The sequence below is a fragment of the Panicum virgatum genome, chromosome 6N, assembly GCF_016808335.1.
Source record: "Panicum virgatum strain AP13 chromosome 6N, P.virgatum_v5, whole genome shotgun sequence".
NCBI classification, from domain to species: domain Eukaryota; kingdom Viridiplantae; phylum Streptophyta; class Magnoliopsida; order Poales; family Poaceae; genus Panicum; species Panicum virgatum.
In genome coordinates this window covers 49,718,418-49,741,243 of record NC_053150.1, presented here as the reverse complement: position 1 = coordinate 49,741,243, position 22,826 = coordinate 49,718,418, and the positions used below count along the sequence as shown (strand labels likewise).

Below are 22,826 nucleotides of genomic sequence, written 5' to 3'. Positions count from 1 at the left end.
CACGACGTGGGGCGCTCGTCCATTCTGACGCGAAGCGAGAACCTTGGGGCTGTCTGGCCTCTGCTGCCGGACCTCCTGGCGGACGCCGGGACGTCGAGGACCGACCGGGTGGACGGTAAATGGAATACCGTCCGCCCCCTGGGCCTCCTGCAGCCGTTGGATGGCATTTGTGCGGCTGAGATGGACCCGTATGTTCCCAGTTGATTTGTCATATACTCTCCGTCTTCCTCCCCGTCCCCTACTCGCCGCTCCGCTCGACGGTGAGTCGCGGCACAGCGCCGATGCCCAGGAAGGCAGCTCCTAGTCAGGAGTGCGGAGTGCCCATGCCTGATCAGTGATGGAACTCTCGCTGCCATTCACGCGTATCAAGGTGGGGTCGAGATGGCCACGGCGGCGGTCATGGTCTCGCTCGCCGGTGCCGGGTGGTGGACAGTAAGTAACGGACTGCGTCGCAGGCTGGGGACGGGCTCACCGACGTGAGCGCACGGTTTGGATGGCTCAGGGAGGCACCCAGCTAGACAGTATTGTGGATCTCGCGTTCCTGATCTTAGGATCGTCGGTTTGCCGACAGCGCGACGCCCGGCGTCATCCGCGGCGATCAGGCGTGCCGCGCCGAGGAGCGAGCGCGTCCCAGTGTTCCCCGAGTGCGGCCAGATTGCCAGTAACTGGAGGTGCCAACGGGACCAGTGGGGTGCTCCATGGCAACGATCGGAGACCCTTCCCACCCTCGCAGGGACTGTTGCTCGATCGCTTGCCGTTCCCCTCCACGGTTCGCCGCTCGGTGTGCTCCGGAGTCCGGGCTCCGCCCGGAGAGCCGTGGCATCGAACGACAAGCTAGGCAGCCGCCGCCGCCGGCGGCCGCATGAATCTCTTCCGAGTTCAGATGATCGGAGGACCAATCCTCTATTCTGTCCCGGCGTCTCTGCGCCGGCTCCCATAGATATACAATCCGCCGCCGGCGTTAGTGATGACTGATGCGAGGCGCTCTAGCCCATGGCGTGGTCGTTGGGCGACCACCCCTGTGTCCGGCGGCGGGTGCAACGAAGCAACCACCTCCGTGTCAGCCAAGGTTGTCAGGGATGGTTGCGTGTGTTGAGTGTTGACATCACACCAGCGACGGGATCCTTTCAGCTGAGGTTCAAACTTGTTCTAGACTAACTCATATGAACAATGATAAATTTGAGGGTGCATTCTTGCAGCAAAAGTACATCTCTGAATATACTCTATAGATATGCAAGTTTGAAATCTTTTCTAAACTCGTCTCACTGGTTTTCAGTCGTTTGCCCATTTTCATCGTTCCTTCACCAGTGTATGCCTCCCGAATTAGCATGTTTAGCAGACACAGGATGGATTAGCAAACAATGATTGGTTGAGAGTACAAGAATGTTTTGAAAAGCACCTTAGTAGCTGGAAAGGGAAAAACCTTTCCATGGGAGGGAGGCTAATCTTGATCAACTTAGTTCTTAGCAGCTTACCGACGTACATGATGTCCTTCTTCAAGATTCCAAAAGGGGTTCGCAAGAAGTTGGATTACTTCCGATCTCGGTACTTCTGGCAGAGTGACGAGCACAAACGAAAATATCGGCTAGCAAAGTGGGATATCCTGTGCCAACCTAAAGAATAAGGAGGTTTAGGGATACAAAATCTCGAACTTAAAAATATTGCATTGCTCAGCAAGTGGCTATACTGACTGTTGACAACAGATGGTACTTGGCAGCAGATTCTACGCAACAAATACCTAGGGACTAAACCGTTGGTTCAACTCCAATGGAAAAGCGGCGACTCTCATTTCTGGGCAAGCTTGATGAAAGCAAAAGGTGAGTTCCTCCGGTTCAGGACCTTTGTTATAAAGAATGGGTCACAAGTTAGATTTTGGGAAGACATTTAGCTAGGTAACACACCGTTGAGATAACAATACCCGCAATTATATAATATTGCAAGGAGAAAACATGATACGATGGGTCAAGTACTTTCAGCGTCAACACCCAATCTATCTTGGCGTATGGATCTCATCGAAAATAAACTAGCAATGTGGAATAACCTAGCAGCCCGACTGGCTCCCATCACACTCAGCCACGATGAGGATGAGTTTAGATGGAATCTTGACCCAGCATGTGTCTTCTCAGTAAAGTCACATTACTGGGGATTAATAAGTCAGAACGTTCTCAATGTCAACAAGAAACTATGGAAGCTGAAACTACCATTAAAAATTAAGATATTCATCTGGTACATTAGGCGCGGCATCATCCTCACAAAGGATAACTTGGCGAAAAGGAACTGGCAGGGTAATCAACAATGCTGCTTCTGTCATGAAAATAAAACGATTCAGCATCTGTTTCTAGACTGTCGTTTTGCGCGAATGGCTTGGGCCACAGTATACATGGCATGGGGTCTCCGCCAACCCACAAGTATATCCAACATGTTCGGGAGCTGGCTGAATGGAATTTTAAAACATCATACTCCCTCCTTCCCCGTTTATAAGGCATACACGTATATCAAGATTCAAACCTTCTCATTTTTGACCAATAATTTGACTATTAAATTTTTATTTTTATAATGCAAATTTCATATGATTGGATTCATAATCAAATATAGTTTACAATAATTATAAGTTTATAATCAAAAGTGATATAATATATGATAAATAAATGGTCAAAGTGTTGTTTAGAAGACCGTGTCATGTTCCACCATGCCTTATAAATGGGGAAGGAGGGAGTAAATCACTCATCATGGTGGGAGCGGCAGCCATGTGCTGGTCTGTCTGGCTCTGCAGGAATGACACTGTATTTGAAAACAAACAATCTAATTTTTTGCAGATTATTTACAGGACAATGCACTGGCTTCGTACATGGGCTACCCTACAACATGCTACTTCCCAGGAGGCGCTTGTTGCGGCCTCTCAGTGGTTGGAGCGGGTGGCAAAGGATTTTTTTACCTAGGCACATGGGTGAAGTTAGGTACATGGGTGACGTTCTAGTCTCAGGATCGAAAGTCATTAATGTGTCTGTTAAACCTAAAATCTAGTAGGCTGTGTGCCCAATGAACAGAGGCCGGGAACGGTTTCAAGGCGTTGTATCCACTCGATGTAACTTCTTGAAATTAATAAAATGTTCTCATTTCCACAAAAAAAAAAACAGGATGGATTTGCATGTTTGAACAAAGATCAAACCTTCCAGGAGGGAAACATCGCTAGGTGCATTCTCCAGCAAAGGTCGCTGCTGGGCAAATTCTGCCAGCTCGCAGTTACATAGCCTTCATATTTACAGCATGCAGCCTACTGTCCGTTCCGTGTTCATACTACTACTCACATCCTTGGAAAGTCAAAAGGTGTTGCCTCGGTCGGGGCATTGCAAACCCATACACTAGGTGAGGTGAAGCAAATTTCAAGCTGCTTTAAAAGCGAACTTTGATTGTGCCTCCTCTTCTTCATCTTCTGCTACCATCCAATCCAGCTTCGGACCCTAAAGCATGAGGGAAATGCGCCAAACCAATGTATGCACAGAAATGAGTTCACATGATCATGATGATTGGCATGGTCTCTGCGGTAGAATAATCAAATACAGAACAGAATCACATGATCCAGCTTCGCCGGGCACTCTTTTTGCCTCGCTTTAGTTGCGCGCCACCGCTTGTCTCGGGTACGAGCTATTGCTTCATCAGGCTTCAGCTCCATCGCGCTCACGATGCTGCGTAGAGGCCCAGAGATGCAGAGAGCTTGCGCGCGTCTAACTTTGCCCCTCAGTTCTGTTGCCCGTTGTTGACAGTTGTTCTGTTGTTGACAGTAGATGTAACCCCTTCGATCGTAGTACTGCTAAGGTCCTGTTTAGTTCCAAAAATTTTCAAACAGTATCCGTCACATCGAATCTTTGAATACATGCATGGAGTATTAAATACAGTTGAAAAATATAACTAATTACATAGTTCAACTGTAAATGACGAGACGAATCTTTTAAGCCTAATTAGCCTATGATTGGACATTAATTGCCAAATAACAACGAAAGTGTTACAGTACACAAACCCAAAAAATTTCGCGAACTAAACACAGCCTAAGTTCTTATAAGGTATCTGATGGCTGCGTGTGACGTTGTAGCAGAACTGTCAGCCGACGCGGTTTTCCATCTGAACTTTGCCATGTGGCATTCTATGATTCCTAGAATACGTCTTCTAGGCTCCGCATGAAGTACTAAATAAAGTTTATTTGCATAACCTCTTTAGAGATGTGTGTAATTTTTCGCGACGAATCTAATGACGGCAATTAATTGATGATTGGCTACAGTGATGCTACAATAACCATCATCTAATTACGCGTTCAAAGATATCATTAGATTCGGCTCGCGAAGTAACACAAGAGTTGTTTACCGTAAAGTAGCGCAGACAAGCTGAAACGGCGACCCAAAGGTGTTTAGGACGTCTGCAACGGTCGACGAGATGGCCGGCGATTTCATTTTTCTAATCGATGAATAGTTGCTGCACAGTAGTCGCTAGCGACGAGTTCGTCGCTAGCTCGCACGCTCGCCGAGAGAGCTCCCTCTCACGCGCGTGAGTCCCGAGCGTCTGCCGTCCCTCTCTCTCCTTCAAATCGCCGGCGCAAATCTCTGGCGCACTGCAGACGCCCTTACTACGGGTCTGCAGACACAGCAGTATATGCGCTTCTCGGCGTGCGTAAAGGAAGGGATAGATTCGGCGTACATCGGATTCTGCTAGAAGCCGGTGGCCGTCGTTCCCGGTACGACCGGATGCCCTCCCTTGCCGAAGACGAGGAGGGAGGCTGGTCCAGCCAGTCCAGCCAGCACGGCTGACATAGAAGAACTAGGCGTATGACCCGCGCATTTGCGCGGCTAGTATTGAAAATTAAAAAAATTATATATCGTTGTATTCTTACTATTTTTTAAAAATTATACTATTTGTTACCATGCATCACCTTGTTTATTATCGTAAATTATGTTTTATTATTAATTAAAACAATTCAAATATGATCTACCTATAATAACAATTTAATTTGTTGAGCTTTAATAATATTATGCATATAATTATTTTTATTTTCTTTTTATGTTGATTGATTGTTGTTAGCTTTAATTTTTATTAATAATATGTTTGTAACTGATACATTGCTAAATGGTATTTTATATTTAATTTTTCATAATGGCATTGGTGGGTAATTTTTAATTAGGCGTATGGGTATTTTAGGCTAATTTTTATTATAATAGCAGTGGTGGGTAATTTTTATTTTTCTATTTTCTCCTATTAACATAGTAATTTCTAGACCTTGAGAGCGAACGTGGAGGCTCTGTTTGTTGGCCAAATAATAAGATAATAAATTAATTAGTGCCAAATATAAATAGTAAATATAGACAAATATAAAGTCATTTTATCTCCTATTAACATAGTAATTTCTAGACCTTGAGAGCTTATTGTGTTCACTTTTATTATTACAGAAAAGAATGATGTATACTCATGAGCGCCGCTTTCAACCGGTGTAATTCGATACCTTTTCTAGTTTAGATAGGCATTTCTCTAGAAAATATAAGACCGTTTAGAACAGTGGTTGTCATTTTGACTACTAAGAGTTTGTATGAAATATTTTTTTAGATAATGAAAACTTCCGGCCTCTACAAAGTGTACACAGCCCAAAGATTATTACAAAATATAGTCGTCTATTGGCTAGCTTGGGGAATGAGCAAAGGGAAAATCATCTAAACCAATTCTAAGGTTATGCTTCCACCCATAATTGGCTATCTCCAAGGCGACGACCTCCAATGCAAGACTTGCCTTTCGGAACATCATCTTTATCATATCTTTATGTTGCAGTTGCGCCCATAAGTGCAACCAGTAGGTTCCCTTGAAAACAACCTGCATAAATGATGAATACTTGGTTTTGTTAAAAATAATATCATTACGGCACCTCCAAATAGCCCAACACAATGCAGCTGCCCCCACCAAAACGACACGCCTCTCGTTGTTATCAAAATTTGAGAGCCAATTTCCTAGCATATGGGAAATCGATCTTGGCGGGGTTAACCCTGTAGCTAAATAGACTATCTTCCAAATCTCCTTTGCATGGTGACAGTCAAAGAGGAGATGTGTAATTGATTCATTACAATTACAGAAGCAACACTTCAAACTCCCCTTCCAATTCTTTCTCGCTAGATTATCTTTTGTTAGGATAACTCCTTTTTGGAAAAACCAAAGGAAAATCTTTATCTTAAGAGGAATTTTTAGTTTCCAAATCAATTTGTGGCGAAAGGGAGCATTTTGGTTCATCTTGTGGAGGTACATAGATCTAACTGTAAAGACCCCGAATTTATGTAAATTCCATCTAAAGTGATCACTCCCTTCAACTAAATTGATGTTGGTTATCTTAGCTACCAAATCAAGTCATTCTAAGAGTTTTTCATCAACCAATGCCCTTCTAAATGAAATGTTTAGGGGTTCTGAACTTAACACACTCGCTACTGATGTATGTGGTTGGCGAGCTATGTTGTAAATTGATGGATACTGTTCTCTGAATGGCTTTTGGCCCACCCAAGTATCCTCCCAAAATCTCGACTGTATTAGTAGCGAAATATGGTGTATTGAACTAAAAAAATATAAAAGCATTTTACATGATGAATCTAATAAAAACATCAGTCTAAGATTGTCAATCTATGTTATTATTTACATATTTATTATTAGGGAAAAATCCGGTTTACACCCTCCAAATATCGCAAAAGTCCGATTTTCAACCTTTAACTTACGAAACCGGACAACATAGGCCATCCAACTGTCAAAACCGGGCAAATTTGGCCCCTGGGGTGGTTTTGCAAATTTGGTACTGTGTAAAATTCCGTTGAATTTTATGATTTTGCATATGTTTGTCTCCAATGTAGCAGGGTGTTATTCTCTTGCATATCTCTACCGCAACGTGAAGTATTATGAAACATACGAGAGCAATAATGCTAGCATTTGTAACATGAGAAAATCTGTCATATATATTTCGTCCACTAAAATCATGAAATGATTAGAAGCATCAAAGAATAATGTTTGCAACATCAAACAATAATTAGATGATTTTTTTTCTCAGAAAAGAATCTGTGCACAGATAAACAGCAAACTGGAATGAAATCTGAAAAATATATGAATCATGGCTTTGTTGCTTATATATATTATATAATATTATCAGTGCACTCAGGAGTCTGGCGTCTGTGGAACAACTGTGGGACGAATGGGAGATCCACTGCCTGGTCCTCCTAAGCTTGGCCTTGCAAGTCTTCCTCTTCCTCGCAGCGGGCATCCGGAGCGCGCAGCGCGTCGCGCGTACTCCACTCGCTCCTGTGGCTTGCCTACGTGTCGGCCGACCTTGTGGCCGTCTTCGTGCTCGGCCATCTAGCGGTGTCCGGCTGCACGAGCAGGCCGCGGCACGAGCTGATGCCGTTCTGGGCTCCGTTCGTGCTGGTCCACCTGGGCGGGCAGAGCAGCATCACGGCCTTCTCCATGCAGGACAACGATGAGAGAAACCACGGATGGTGATGTAAATTTGCATTTGGCTAGCAGGGCCGAGTGGTCCGAGAAGCTAGCTCAGTATAACATTTTCGGGCAACATGCTGCCGCGGAAGACGATGCTTCTGCTGCTCAAGGAACGGCGGGGTCCGTGCTACGAAGATGGATAGAGAAGCCCCTCAAAGCCTGTGGTGTCCAGGCACTCGATGTGACGCGCATCGCCCTCCCCGGGGATCTCAAGGAGTTGGTTCTAGACAAGCTGTTAGACTTGGGAGCAGGCGGGCAGCAAGATTGGAACTTTGCCAGCACCGGTGGTCTGCTGGCCCTCCAGAAGTGGGCGGGCAACCATAGAGACTCGGCCTCTGCTCGTCCAGGGACGGCGGCGCTACACCGGAGCATCGACGCCGCCATGGATTTCCAGACGAGCGTGCTCATCTGGCACATGGCAACAGATATCTGCTACTATGAAGGATGCACCCAGTCCAGCAGCAGTCCTGATATGAAGGGGAAGAAGAGGATGTGCAGAGAGGTGTCGAATTATATCATGTACCTCGTCTTCAAGTGCGGGGTGATGCTCAAGACCAATTCACAGCTCTTACATCGCAAAGCTCACGGCGAACTGGAGGAAGCAAAAAAGGCCCGTAACCTATCAGGTGTGGCCCATGAGGGGAACCCTGCCCGGATGGTATTCCAGGTCTGGAAACAGACAGGCAGTGGAATGGACCCGTTGCTCGCCTTTAATCATCTTATGGATGACCTTGGGGGAAGAGTGGTAATGGAGAACGAGGAACTCCTCAAAGCAGGGAAAAATGTCCATGGCGGTGGTCCAGCCGAAGCGGTGGCTCTTCCCCAGGGCAGCAGCGGCCAACAACCGACAGCTCATATGCAACTTCTGCAAAGCACATACGAGGATCTGGATTCTGCAGTGACCAATCGCGCGTGTGAGGTAGCCCAAGAGCTCATCGCTATCCAGGAAGATGAATGCTGGGAGCTCATCACCGCTGTGTGGCTGGAGATGCTTTTCTTCGTCGCGCCTCGCTGCGGTGGTGCTTTCCACAGCCAGCATCTCAGCACTGGCGGTGAATTCATCACCCATGTCCTGCTGCTAATGTACTTTCTAGGCCCTTTTCTACCATCCCGTAGTGAATAGCTACATCTGGGTACTGTCAGTATTGTATACATATCATTATTATTACTAGTAATGTGCAGGTGCGTTACGCACGTGTTTTGAAAAGAAGAAAAAAAATTATCAGGTCTTAACAGTAAATTGAACCCAGATATACTAAGATGTGACATGTAGTATTAAAAAAATGGATGCTCAATTACCCATCACATTAAGTATTAATTAATACAGTGGTAAATAACTCAAATACATATAATTATTAGCACTAAAAACAACTTGTTGCACTGCTACAAAAAATTTTTGGGAACTAAACAGGGCCTAAACACCCTCTTATAAGCGATCTGATGGCTGCTTGTGACGTTGTAGCAGAACTGTCAGCCAGACGCGGTTTTCCGTCTGAACTTTGCCATGTGTTTCCCACGGTTTCCGATGCTTGGAAGCTTCTGACGGCACTACGGTTCATGCCGAATTCAATCAAGCCAGACACTCACATCGAGTAATTCCATGATACTGAGGATCTGTTTAGTTCGCGAATTTTTTTGGATTTTGGAACGGTAACATTTTTGTTTTTATTTGGTAATTAGTATCCAATCATTAACTAATTAGGCTCAAAAGATTCATCTCATCATTTACAGTTGAGCTGTGCAATTAATTATTTTTTCAACTATATTTAATGCTTCATATATGTGTCCAAAAATTCGATGTGACATGAAATCTTGAAATTTTTTGGAAACTAAACATGGCCTGACTGCATGGTCATTGATCGCCGATCCCTGGCAGCTGTTCGTTCTGACGAAACGCCCAATGCGGCTAGTTCAGTTTTCTTCAGAGGAGCACGCTGGAGTGAACTCCAATCAGTGATCAGAGCATAGAGCACTAGAGCAGATCCGCTGAAACGGCGACCCAAGGGTGTTTACTGTGGTATGCAGACACAGCAGTATATATGCGCTTCTCGGCTTCTTCGTATTCTCGTCAGACAGTCATCGTGCGGGCCATTTCGTGGTCTTTCTGTACCCAACGCATGCTACTGTTAGAGACGGGGAGCAGTTCTGAGAACGAAACGAAGCGCTCGAACGCGCGCCTGCGTGATGCTAGCAGAGGACAAAAGGCAGCTCCGCAGAGGAAGGCAGACCCGCATCGGTCGAGCTCGAGAGCCGCGGCAAATGCTGGTCCGGCCGTTGCAGACTTGCAGCGGGCGATGCCGCCCATCGGCCACCGCGCGTGCGCGACGGGGTGCTCGACCCCCATCTGCACCCGGAGCGACGACGACACGGTACGGTCCATGGTGTCCTCGGCATGGACTCCGCGCGTGCGAGCCCTCTGGCTGTGTTCCGTGGACTACTGTGAGTCCGCAAATTCTGAAGGTCGTAAACGGATGCCTGATGCCTCCCTTGCCGGGGAGGAGGAGCAGGAGGCTGGTCCAGCCAGCACGGCTGACATTGAAGAAGAAGAGAACTGATTGTTTGTACCTGCATGGATGCGGGCATCATCCCGCATGGGCGACAGCAGATCAGAGAGCGCTCCGCCACGCATCGTTCGAATCTCGACTCGACTCGAGCAGAGAAGATGATGGCCGCCTGGAGTACTGAACAGGAGCAACCGGCGTCCTCTAAAACTCGGCGGCGAGCAGCCTCCACGGGGAAGACAGACGGCGCGGTGAGCATGGTCTCACGCCGAGGAGGGGCGCGGCCGGCGGCTCCTCCACGCGGAGGAGAGGTGCAGAGTTTGGGGATTTCCGGCCGCAGCAGCAGGACCTCCCGGCTGACTTCAGACGCAGGACGGCGCTGCCTGTCGTCGACGACGCCGGCCTGCGGACGGTGCGCGCGGAGCTGGGGCTGGCGGTGTGTTTCTTTGAAAGACTAGGTGGACGGTGGATGAAATACCGTCCACCCCTGGGTCTCGCGCAGCCGTTGGATCGAACGTGTGCGGCCGCGATTGACGCCCGTATTCCACCTCGATTTGTCAGACAGCGAGATCCTTTCGTCTTCCTCCACCCGCCGCTCTCCTCGACGTCGAGTCACGCCGCTGCCTAGGAATGTGGCTCCTCATCAAGAGCCATGACCAACAGCGCGGCCGTCCAAGCTCCCCTCCGCAACCGCATGGACCACGAGCCGCGCGCTTCATCTGCCTCACGGGGGCCTCGACCGTGCTTGCAAACCGTCCCCCGGCCGAAGCAGCGCCGAGATGCCTTATGCAGCGTGTCTGATCGCCATGAGCACGCGCATGTCGTGGTCGCTTCCTCTCTGGTGCAGACGCGTAGGAAAGCTAAGCGCCGATCCGACACTTGCAAGGGGAAGGAGGATGCTGGTCGATGTTGAAGAAGAGCTGATGCAAGGTACGGATGGGCGACGCGCGCATCATCGATTCTGGAGCAGAGACGAGAGATGACGCCGGCGCCTGGGTCGAACTAGAGCAAACGGAGACCTCGGACACGCGGCAGTCGACGGACACATACTAGTCCGGATCGACGCGGCCGGGCGAGGTCTGACGGGGAATAAGACGACGGCGTGGCGAGCATGGCCTTTGCCGAGGAGGAGCAAGACTACACGAGTGCACGACGTGGGGCGCTCCTCCATGCTGACGCGAAGCGAGACCTTGGGGTTGTCCGGCCTCAGCTGCCGGACCTCCTGGCGGACGCCGGGACGGCGCTTGTTGTCGAGGACCGACCGGGGGTGGACGGTGAATGGAATACCGTCCACCCCCTGGGCCTCCTGCAGCCGTTGGATGGCACTTGTGCGGCTGAGATGGACTCGCATGTTCCCAGTTGATTTGTCAGATACTCTCCGTCTTCCTCCCCGTCCCCTACTCGCCGCTCTGCTCGACGGTGAGTCGCGGCACAGCGCCAATGCCCAGGAAGGCAGCTCCTAGTCAGGAGTGCCCATGCCTGATCAGCGATCGCACGCGAACTCTCGCTGCCATTCACGCGTATCAAGGTGGGGTCGAGACGGCCACGGCGATCATTCATGGTCTCGCTCCCCTCCACCCTCGCCGGGACCGTTGCTCGATCGCTTGCCGCTCCCCTCAACGGTTCGCGCCGCGCGCCGTGTGCTCCGGATCCCGACTCCGGCCGGAGAGCCGCGGCATCGAACGAACAAGGCGGCGGCCGCATGAATCTCTTCCGAGTTCAGATGATCGGATCAATTCTCTATTTTGTTCCGGCGTCTGCGCGGCGGCTCCCATGGATATACAATCCGTCACCGGCGTTAGTGATGACTGACGATGAGAACTTGGATAAGAGGCGCTCTAGCCCATGGCGTGATCGTTTCGTGGCCGCTGCAACGAAGCAACCACCTCCGCGTCAGCCAAGGTTGTCAGGGATGGTCGGATCGGATGGATGCGTGGGTTGACACAACGACAACTGCGACGGGATCCTTTCAGTTTAGGTTTAAACTGGTTCTTGATTAACTCATACGAAGAATGATAAATTTAAGGGTGCATTCCTGCAGTAAAAGTACATCTATGGATATAGATATGCAAAGTTTTAAATATTTTCCGGAACTTGTTTCCCTGGTTTCCAGTCATCTGCCCATTTTCATCGTTCCTTCACGAGTGAAGCTATGCCTCCCAAATTAGCGCGTTTTAGCAAGGACGAAGGATGGATTAGCATGTTTAAAAAGATCAAACCCCTTCTAGGATGGAAATATCGCTAGGTGCACATGGCATCAAGTTAAAGAGAATCAGCACCCAACTCTCCAATTCTGCAGCAAAGGTCGCTGCTGGGTAAATTCTGCCATCTCGCAGTTACATCGCCTTCATATTTACAGCACACTGTCCGTTCCGTACGAGTTCATACTAACTACTCACATCCTATGAAGTCAAAAGATGTTGCCTCGGTTGGGGCATTTGCGAACCCATACACTAGGTGAGGCGAAGCAAATTTTCAAACCGCTTTAAAAGCAAACTTTGATTGTGCATCCTCTTTTTCATCTTCTGCTACCATCCAATCCAGCTTTGGACCCTAAATCATGAGGGAAATGCGTCAAACAAATGTATGCACAGAAATGAGTTCACAGGATCACACTGATTGGCATGATCTCTGCGGTAGAATCAAATACAGAACAGAACGACACACATTATGGATGATATGGTTCAATATGCTAGATAAGTAGAGGGGTTAAACAATGCACAGTCAAAAGGCGAAGGTATAAAATGTCTACCTTTCCCTGACGAATTATAGTAGGGTTTGTTCCTGTCATATCTACCACAGTAGAAGGATCAGCAATTCTAGGACCACCATCAACAATGAAATCAAGGCCCTGAAAATTTGAAACATTGAAGCATATAATGCTTGCCAAGGCATCTTCCGGACCTGCTTTTGTCCATGCACGATTTGGGATACAACTGGACATCAAACCGTTCAACAATGGTTTAACTAGCCGCTTGCAGTGATCTGTTACCATTTTATGCATGTTTTAAAGAAAACTACTTCAATACACATTTATTTGCAGCTACAGTTACTGGAAATAGAATTTTTTTCTAGAATACACTCATATGACTGAGTGGCTGGTATCTCCAGGCAAGCAATTGTTTATAAATATAATTCATGGTATGGAAACTGATGGAAAGAGGAGACAGATGGAAACTTTTTTCAGCAATAATCTCTAACCAATCACCAATTCTTGTACATCATATAAGAGAATTGTAGATAACAACGATTCAGATACAAGCTAACTTGCCCTAAGAGAAGCGAAACTATGATGGTGGTACCAACAATTAGAATACAGAGTTTCATGTATAACGTTAAGACTGAAGAAGATACCAGTGGCTCATAGAGATCGGCAATGATTACTGGATCAAGTATCCATTCATCCTCTGATAGATATTTGACACTGTAAATGAAGGAAATGAAGAATGATTATAGAACTTGGGAACAACAAGATGGCACCATGATACCAATTATTTTATTTATAATAACCACTTCCTCACAAATACTAAGGGAACATATGATTATTATAAATACTAACAAAATCAATGATGAACAGCACGGAAATTGTTCTATAATTTCAAGTAAAATACTTTCTTCTTTTCTTAATGTAGTTAACCACAATATGGAGAGACAGAGAGCCATGTGGCATACATAGTGAAGTAAGAAGTATTGAGAATGCTCATACAAGCAAGCAAAGCATAAATTACTTCCTTCTAACGGGACATCCAGCAATATGGCAGACATACTACTTTGTTGCATTTTCAGTTCCAGATCCTATGATCTTATACACCATAATCCCACTAGACCACAGGTGGGAACAGGAAGCAAAAGTAAGAGAAGACTTGAGTTATAATACAAACCTTGTGCAGATCAAAGGTTCATCCAAATTTTGCAATATTGCCTGGCAGATGGGATCATCTGGAATTCGGACGCCAACCTGTCTCCTTTTTGCATACCTTGTGGAAGAACCATGCCTAATGCATTGTTTGGGAAATTGCTTGGTTGCAGGTAAAATAAAGGTGTACTGCAGATGATTAAAATAACCAAGTTACTTGTGTAGTAATCAAGTACAAAATGCAGTACAAGGTGAATAAGAACATATCCTTACAGGCCCAGGTATTACACGCTTGACAGCACGGAAAATGTTAGCTTGCCCTTGGTTGGTACCTCGAGGAAATCCTGTTGTGTAGGTATCGATATCACGTAATGAGCGACACAGGATGCTGAGAGGCTGCATAATTCAGAATTTGTATAAGAACACGGTGCATATGCAGACGGGAAACTACACTCTGCAAGTAATATTTCGTTGCAGAAAAATCTTGACTCAAATTGATTTCGTAGCTGTGATATTCATGCCTTTGAGTCTCCAATGCCTTTCACTCTGCATTGAGAACAAGCATATAATAGCAGTTAGAGATGAAATGCCTTGCTTCATGTCTAAGAGAGTGAGAAAAGATTGGATTTGATCACTCATACTACCAAACTGGTCAAAGAAATGAATTTACCTGCGAAGGCGCTCAATAGATTCATTGTTACTCAGATCACAGACGATGGAGTAGCTGTCAAAAGTATCACTCCATGTTATTTGTGTCCAACAGAGCATAGATCAAATAGAAAAGGAAAAAAACTAGAATATGGTCAACAGAACCCACACAATCAAATAGGATAAATGCACTTATGCACATATGCAGGTCATCAATCTCACCGTGCTATTTTTCCTAGACTCTAATTCAGTGAAACTAAAGCTACCCCAAAACAAAGAACATGCAGCAAAGCATGCGCATAGAAATTATTTGCAAATGCTGACATTGCTGCTGCTGCTACAGTGCCACTATTACATAAATTCGGTAGGTATGTGTGATTCTTCATACGAAACTAAAAAAAAAACGGCCAAGTGAAGCGGAAGAGCGTACACGGTGTCAGTAGGGATCACCCCGACGGCGCCGCGATTGATGAGGTCGATAACCGGGTCCAGCTTCCAGAAGTCCTCGCCGGAGGGCTCCACCTTCACCCGCAGCATCCCGGTGTCCTCTCTCTTCGTGTCGCGCATAGCAGTCAGCTCCAGAAAGGCAGAAAGCCCGCGAAAGGCGAGCGTGGTTGCGTGGGACTGGGAAAAGAAAGAGGAGGAGGCGCTGGAGGCAGAAAGTACCTCAGCGGCCATGGAAGCCGGTGTGGTCTGGTCCGAGCTCGGAGCTCGGTGCCGTGGAATGTGCCGGAAGGAAGATGGATGATTCCTTCCTCCGCACTAGTAAAATGTACGTCGCACGTATTTTCAAAAAATCTTAGACTATCTTTCTATCATAATTTGATATTCATAAATTTCTATGCTTATTTTAGAAACATAAATAATACACTATTAACTTACAACGTCATTCACAACTGCCGGTCCTTCTGGACTCTGGAGGTCTGTTTCACAATAGGCCCATAGCATGATAACATACGGATCGCAATGGCCATAGAAGCCCGTCATGATACAAAAAGGAATTTAGATCTTTTTCCTCATGCTCATTATAGTGCTACTGCATCTTTCTCTCCAAAACGTTGAGTCATCCCTACTCCAAATTTAAAGAAGACAGAAAACTGATGCAATTCCATAAGCACTGCCATAGTATCATAAAGATCCTAAGAACATGCACTGCCGACCTAATGTAATGGCGACGATTGAGCTTGACACATCATATATCCCCATAAGATATGTAGAAACATTGGCACCATTGAGAGATATGCTTATATTGGGATCCAAAAGAAAAGAAAAAAAAGGTTGCTTGCGGTGGAAAAAGGAGGGGGCACTGGCGCTACCAACAAAATAAAATTCATAAACCATGTAAAATAGTTTCTTTTTGGGGGGGGGGGGAATGTAAAATAGTTTCGATATTCAGGTCGTTCAGGGGTTGTCGCTGCAAACCGCCGCCCCGCCCCCAACATCCGCAACCTGTCGCGTCCAAGGGTTAATTCGGTATTTTGACGACGCCGCCGGACGTTCCTCACCCGCGGCCCCCAACCGCAAGGACCCCACCCTGCAGTGGCTGTTGACTGTTGAGGGCGGTGAGCGCACGGGCGCGGTGAGCCCAGCAGCCGCGCTGGCCTGCAGGCGGCCCCCACCTGCCGGACCCGGCCAGCTCAGCGGCACGTATCCAGCCGCACACACCGCGCACCACCTGAATATGAACCCTCCCACGAAGAAAAAAACCCACACAAAAGATAAAAAAGATTCTCTCCCTCTCGATTTCTAGGGGTAGGGTTGGTTCTGGTTTTCGATCGCTGCTTGCTTGCAACCGACCGGGGGGGGGAGCAAAGCGGAGAAGCCACCGCGCCGGGACCTCTTCCAACCCAAGGTGACATGACCTTCCGGTTCTTCTGATTAGAAAGTCTTTCACCTGTTTCAGAAAAGTTCGATATTTTCGATCCTTTTCCGTTACGAGCGCCAGGACGGGGAGGAGGCCCTCGGGGCGTGCGGCACGGCGGGTACATGTGGAATCGGTGCGAAAAAACAATTAGTTTTGAACAGAATCATCCCCTAACTCGCGGTTTTTATGGGTCTCCACACCCTCCCTCGGCCCTGACAGGTGGGTCCGGCGTGAGGGGTACGGTGGACCCAATATGAGTGAGAAATGTTTTCAATTATTTTCGATCTTTATAGTATAGAAAAAGATGATGATCAATCAATCCCCAGAGGACTAAAAATAGGCCCGGCCCAAGGACAAATCCGGCCTGGCGGAAATTGGGCCTTAGATACTTTTATTCTGAACGGGCATTAGATACTTTCAAGATATTGGGCCTACATTCTACCTATAGGAGATTGCGGCCCAAAAGAAATAAGTACTCACGAGATTCTAGGGTTTCCCCTGCCTCACCAGTCACCACCGGCGACGTCACGCCGGCCTTACTTCCACCGACGTCTTCCCTCGCCGATAGGCCACGCAGCTCACCGCTTCCCCGCCCTCTAGCTCTACGCCAATGGCCCACGTGAAGTCCGAAACGGTGAGGAGAAGTGGTCCGACTCCGACCTGGACATGCCTTGGACATCGAGGTCGGCGATGCCCTCGATTGGCTTGACGCAGTCGAGGACCCCGACGGCTCGGCCGGGGCCTCCAGTGCAGGCGCATTCTCGGCCTCCGGAGGCGGGGCCCCGGCGCGCCGGCCGGACGCTCACGGTGGAGTGCTCTCCCGCGCACTGGCCACTCCAGCCGCTCTCCAACCGTGCCACCCAGAAGCTGGCCTCGCACATTCGTGCTGCCGCCTTGGAGGTCTGGAGCTTCAACTCAATTCGGAGTTTGTCGTGTTGTACTTGTGAATGAGAAAGCAGGTCATTTACATGTGAGAGGGCTAGAAGCCTAGAAGCTGCGTCTACTGAAATACCGTAGCGTGACATGATAACCTATCAGTTCCTAGTTTAGATTCGATACATGTATCATTTTGGAGCATGTGCATGTCTAATATAATATGGTTATGGTTTCGCAAAAAAAAAAGAACATTGTTCTAGGAAACATAATAGAGCACTTGATGTTATGGGAGGGTGCATTGCAGTGTTGCTGTAGTCCGTGTTGAATGTTTCTCGTGATGTGTTTGGAATGATTCAGGAAGTGGGAAGGCAGGATGAACGTGGGGATGTCAAATTCAGTCACCACTACAATCAGGGATAGCATAAGAGACACAGCAATTAGGAAGATACGGAACACTGAGAAGGCCGATCGTGCTACAGTGGAAACAGGTTTGTAAATGTTTCTCGTTTGGGTAATGTTTGTTTTGTCCTGTGCCTCTCGGAATTTAAGTTGTTCCACTTGCACTTGCATAATCCGGCTGTATCATTTATCTATACTCAACCTAGCTCGTTTTCATGTTAAGTTGGTACTGCATGGTTCCTTTATCGCTTATACATCTATGCTAGAAATTGAAATTTATTATACCAGTATGTTGTTTCTTGTTTCACTTGGACGTACGCTATACAAAATAATAATTTGTATCAGCTCATCTGAACTCATCATGTACTACCTTCCATGGCAACATTCTGAAAATCTGCTCCATTTAAGATTATGTACGTGTCTCAGATGGCACTAAGAGTCAAAAGAATCGTACAGAAAGGCGAAGTTTGACAAATTTCTCTAGCTGGAGTGATCTTTGTTTATTCACTGTTGTATAGTTACGATCAAATCTAACTTTTTACTATTTGTTGCCTGCTATACACGTGCAACCGGGATGCAGAATTTTATTTCTCTTATAGAATTATTAAGTGTGGCCTTCTTGATGCTTGGTTATGTCTGATGAAGGATATTGTGCTGAAATAATTTTCTGAAACACTAAATGTTTTTTGTTTATGTTCAGGCTATTGACCCAAGAACACACATGGTTTTATTCAAGATGTTAAACCGTGGTACTTTTAGTAACATAAATGGCTGCATTTCTACAGAGAAAGAGGTAACTTAAGATACAGTGCATACTATTGTAACAATGTCTTTTATTTGCTTACCTATAGAAACATTATTGTGAGAATAATCAATGGAATATGAATGCACCTTGACCCGCTACTGCTAGTTACCTCTTTCTACTGGGAAAGAGGTACCTTAAGACATAGTCTTCTATTTGCTTGCTTAGAAACATTATGCAAAAAATCAATGAAATTTTCATGTTTAATAGAAGATGAAGAATGCATCTTAACCTGCTAGTTGCAGATCTCTGTTTCCCTGATTCCTGGTTGAGTATTATTATTATTATTATTACTACATATTAGCATAAACAATATTAACCTTGTCAATGTGCAGGGAATTCCTAGACAGCCTTACCCAGACCTCCAGGCCACAAGGGAATTTGAGCTAAATGCTAGTTAAATACCTCAAAGGAGTAACAATCGGAACCATTAAAGTATTGATCCATCTTACCATATTGATCATAATATTGGTCTTGAATATTGCTTGTTATTTGGGAATGATGATGTTATTGTGGACAATATTGTGCTTTGATATGTTCCATTACTTGCATATTAAGTAGAGCACACAAATTAAAATACATGAGGTAGTTATTCTTGTTTTTATGGCCATTGAGCCCACCACAATTTGCTTGGGACAAAGGCTTCTTTGTCGTTGTTTGTGTAAAATGTAAGTTTTGTGTGGATTATAGTTTGAACCTAATTATAATGAGATTGTAAATTTTTACTAGTTGTCATGCAAAATCTTTGAGAAACCTTGGCAGCATGCTATTAGCTATCTCCTTGTGTTCCGTTGCTGATGTGTATTACTGTTAAATATTTTCTAAGCATTGTCTTATACTAAATTGGGGTGAAAAGAATCACCAGTCAATACAGACAGAAGTTCTCATTATTATATTTCAGTGTATGTGTATTATTTTCAGCTTCCCCGTATTACTCACGACACCTTTTTTTAGATAGTTACAATAATGCGAACTCTTTACCAAAAGTGCAAACAAGTCCATGGCGATTTGAGTGAGTACAACATTCTTTATTTCGAGGTAATTAAACACTTATTATATTTTTTTCAATCATCATTTTAATGTCAACCGATCCGTATCTCCATACTCCTTTTTGCCTATTGTTCAGAGCCACTTGTATATTATTGATGTTTCACAATCTGTTGATCTTGATCATCCTTCAGCATTGGACTTTTTGAAGGAAGATTGCCTGCACATTTATGTAAGTGGTAGTTAAATTGATCACCACATGTATACTCGTATGTTGCTGTGATTGACATGTTCAACATTGCGCGCGGTGATTTTTTTAAAACACGAGGTGTTGCGGTCATGCCAGTAATGGATTTATTTAATTTTGTTGTTAACCAAAATATTGCTGATGAAGATGTTGATGCTTACCTCGAAAAGGTATCTTGTATGTTTGAGTATAAGACAATACATGTCAATCTTTCATAATAACCATCACTTTTTGAAGTTCCCGTGCTGCATGACTTGACAGAAATCTAATTGTTTAACATTATTGTTTTCAATCACAGATTCAGCAAAAGATTTTGGAGAATGGAGGTATAGTTCCAAACGATTATGAAATCACTCCCACAGTCATGGTGCAGGCAAGCAGCTATGCCATGAATTTTGCTGCAATTATTAACATCTCAAGTAGCAGATCCTTCCGATAAAGCACAATCGCACTATGTGGTGGCACATAATGCGATCTCTTTCAGATGTCGCACAATAGTTTGCAGCTATCTTATTTCTTCCTTCTAATGTTTCTACTAATGTACAACTAATGCACTTGATTTCTTTGCATAGATGTTGGATTACATGAAGCAATGTGAGGCAGATATTGTCAACATGTCAATGATGCAGCGTTCATCCTCTGGTTACGAGCCACCAGCATATAAGTTTTATGGTCAGCCACTATTAGGATTTGTGCGGACTAAAAATGTGGACAATGAAAAGCATCAAGATCAATTACCACAAAATACAGCGGAAGCAACCTTGGATCTGCAAAACTACTGCTCATTGGAGGACAACACGGAAGTGGGGGAAGATGATAGTGAATTCGTCTCCACTTATGATGAAGATGGTTCATGGCATGAGGCTGATCCCAAGCTGGGACCTGATGAAAGAGATGGTTCATGGCATCAGACTCATCTCAAGCTAGGACCTGAGGAAAGAAAAGCTGCTAGGAAGGAACACAAAAGAAAGTGAAGGAAGAGAAGAGGGAAGCTCGCAAGACCAAGAAATCGCAGGCTAAGAAAAAGAGGAGCAAGAAAATGGCGAAAGCATAGTGCAAGCGGTCGCGAATCTTTGGGTAGTCAGTATTAGTTCACGTTGAATCTAATTGACAGATAGCCAGAGGGAGTGATGTCACAAGTTTTCACATTGTTGCAAACTTTTCTCGATCGTTTCTAATGCATTAGTCGGAAACCTACCAATGTGTAGGAGTAATATCCTCGATTTCAAGCTCTATCTATATCACGAATGAAACTGCCGGTCATCCAAGTCTTGATGGAGTGCGAATGGGGTTTCTGCTTTTATGCCACTGGATTCTTTGTCCTGTGCAACTTGCCCCTTCGTTCCAAATGTTCTGATTTTTTTGATCGACTCTAAAGCGGACGTAAGAGCATTCCATATGAAAACATCATAACCAAGATTTGAATAGCATATATACGAACAGATTTTCAGAATTACTAGATTCCAGAACGCACTACACCCTTCATTTTTGAGGTTTGAATACTTCCAACCGACAACCCACCAAAAGAATTATAGATCCAAAATTTGAGTACTGTGCTATCAATTTCTTACCGCCTTTGTTTTGCATAAAAGAATAATTAGATCCAAGATTCAATCGTTTTGTTCGGCTGGCTGTGGCTGGTAGCTGGTGCTTATTTGTTGTAAAAGAAAAGTGCTACTGTCTGGCTGATGACTGATGCTGATTTAGTGTGAGAGAAAAACATTGCTGGCTGACAAGCTAGCTGAACAGAGTGAATTTCTGACACGCCTTTATTTTTGCGTAAAAGAATAATTGGATCGAAGATTCAAGTACCTGCACACTCATTTTGTCAAATTTCATATTATTTTTCTTTGGGAACATATCTGGTGGAAACCAGAACTTCGTGAAAACCCGTGCAAACCACGGCAAAAATGTCGTCTAAATTCACCAAAAAAATCACACATGTAGATGATATGATGATAAACAATTTTGTAAAATATCTTGTCCAAACTCGACTTCATTTGTGAGATATAAAAATAACAAAATTGTTATTTTTATATCTCACAAACGAAGTCGAGTTTGGACAAGATATTTTAAAAGAATGTGTATCATCATATCATCTATATATATGTGGTCCTCCGCACAAATTGTGCATTGCAGCTTGAAATTTGTCTCGTCCTTGCGCTTCCTCTTCTGCTTGATCAGGTGTGGATGATCCGTCGGTTCAGCTGCATCACCGACGGGATCGACGAACTCAGCACCACCAGCCTGTGCTTCATCCACACCCAGAGCACCCCGACCCCGCCCACGTCCCCTCTGGCCGCGACCACGACGCTGGTTAGGGTTGCCAGCAGGGATCGTCGCAGATTGAGGTGCCCCACGTCCGCCAAAGCCGCCGCCTCTGTTGCCTTCAGGACCGCCAAAGCCGCTTCTGTTGCCTTGAGGACCACCGCCGGGCGTGGACTGGTTGCCAGCACCGCCTCCCGCCGGGTGCCCTGCCCCCATACCTCCTACAGGCGGAGGGGCATGATCGCGGCCAGGGATGCCGCGGCACTGCAGAATGCGGCCAGGTGCAGCACCCTTCCCACGCGCGCGACGACCGGCTCCTTGACCACCAGCCATGGCGACGACGGTGGCGTAGGTCTTCCGAGGCGGCGAGTCGGGGATGAGAATCGGTCTGACCAGAGACCGAGAAGGCCGAACCAGCGTGGGCTCAAGCCTAGGCCCAGACCCGTGGGAAAGTCTGGGCTCGTTCCGCTTCAAATCTGAACGGTAATCACGCTTGGGGAGGGTCGGTGCATTTGAAATTTGGACCGACGAGATTTTCGGATCATCGCCCACCCTCGCCACTGTCCTGCCGCCGGCCGCCGCTAAGGCCGGAAGGATGACATCGCCCAAGGTCTTCGCCGAAGAGACCCTCCTTGGCGGCAAAGGTCCTCTCCACACCTTCTTCCACGGCGGCAACGCTGGAGGAGACGTCGCCGACTGAGAACCCGGCTTGGATTGCCGGGATGGTGGCGATGCCGACGAACCCTGCTTGGAATGCCGGGATGGTGGCGACACCGTCGAAAATGAAGCCTCCTTTTGGGTGTAGGAACTCCCCGGACAAGGAGCACCGCGTCGCCCCGAAGACAACAGCTCAACCTCCCCAAGATCATCACACT

At 46.2% G+C, this 22,826-nt stretch overlaps 1 protein-coding gene and 1 pseudogene across 2 annotated transcripts; one reads left to right on the top strand and one right to left on the bottom strand.

Annotated features, from left to right (window-relative positions):
* Positions 1 to 3,336: 3,336 nt before the first annotated feature.
* LOC120679731 (uncharacterized protein YciO-like) lies at positions 3,337 to 15,090 on the bottom strand. Of its 2 annotated transcripts, none has more exons than XM_039961386.1 (8): positions 14,939 to 15,090; positions 14,531 to 14,584; positions 14,382 to 14,406; positions 14,134 to 14,256; positions 13,886 to 14,049; positions 13,359 to 13,428; positions 12,757 to 12,855; positions 3,337 to 3,461 (listed from the first exon to the last, which is right to left on the bottom strand). In XM_039961386.1, exons 1-8 carry the CDS (start codon positions 15,073 to 15,075, stop codon positions 3,384 to 3,386), a joined length of 750 nt encoding a protein of 249 aa, XP_039817320.1. In that variant the 5' UTR covers positions 15,076 to 15,090; the 3' UTR covers positions 3,337 to 3,383. The 2 variants fall into 2 exon arrangements, with proteins under 2 accessions (XP_039817320.1, XP_039817319.1); XM_039961385.1 differs by lacking the exon at positions 3,337 to 3,461 and adding an exon at positions 12,264 to 12,557.
* Positions 15,091 to 15,248: 158 nt separating this feature from the next.
* On the top strand, positions 15,249 to 20,934 carry LOC120678283 (annotated as a pseudogene).
* The last annotated feature ends 1,892 nt before the right edge of the window (positions 20,935 to 22,826 follow it).

Coding starts and splice junctions, on each gene's coding strand:
- LOC120679731 (XM_039961386.1), bottom strand. CDS start 15,075: ATGCGCGACACGAAGAGAGAGGACACCGGGATGCTGCGGGTGAAGGTG. Junction 13,429..13,885: donor GAACCTTTGATCTGCACAAG/GTTTGTATTATA, acceptor CTTCATTTACAG/TGTCAAATATCTATCAGAGG. Junction 3,462..12,756: donor CTATAATTCGTCAGGGAAAG/GTAGACATTTTA, acceptor CTCATGCTTTAG/GGTCCGAAGCTGGATTGGAT.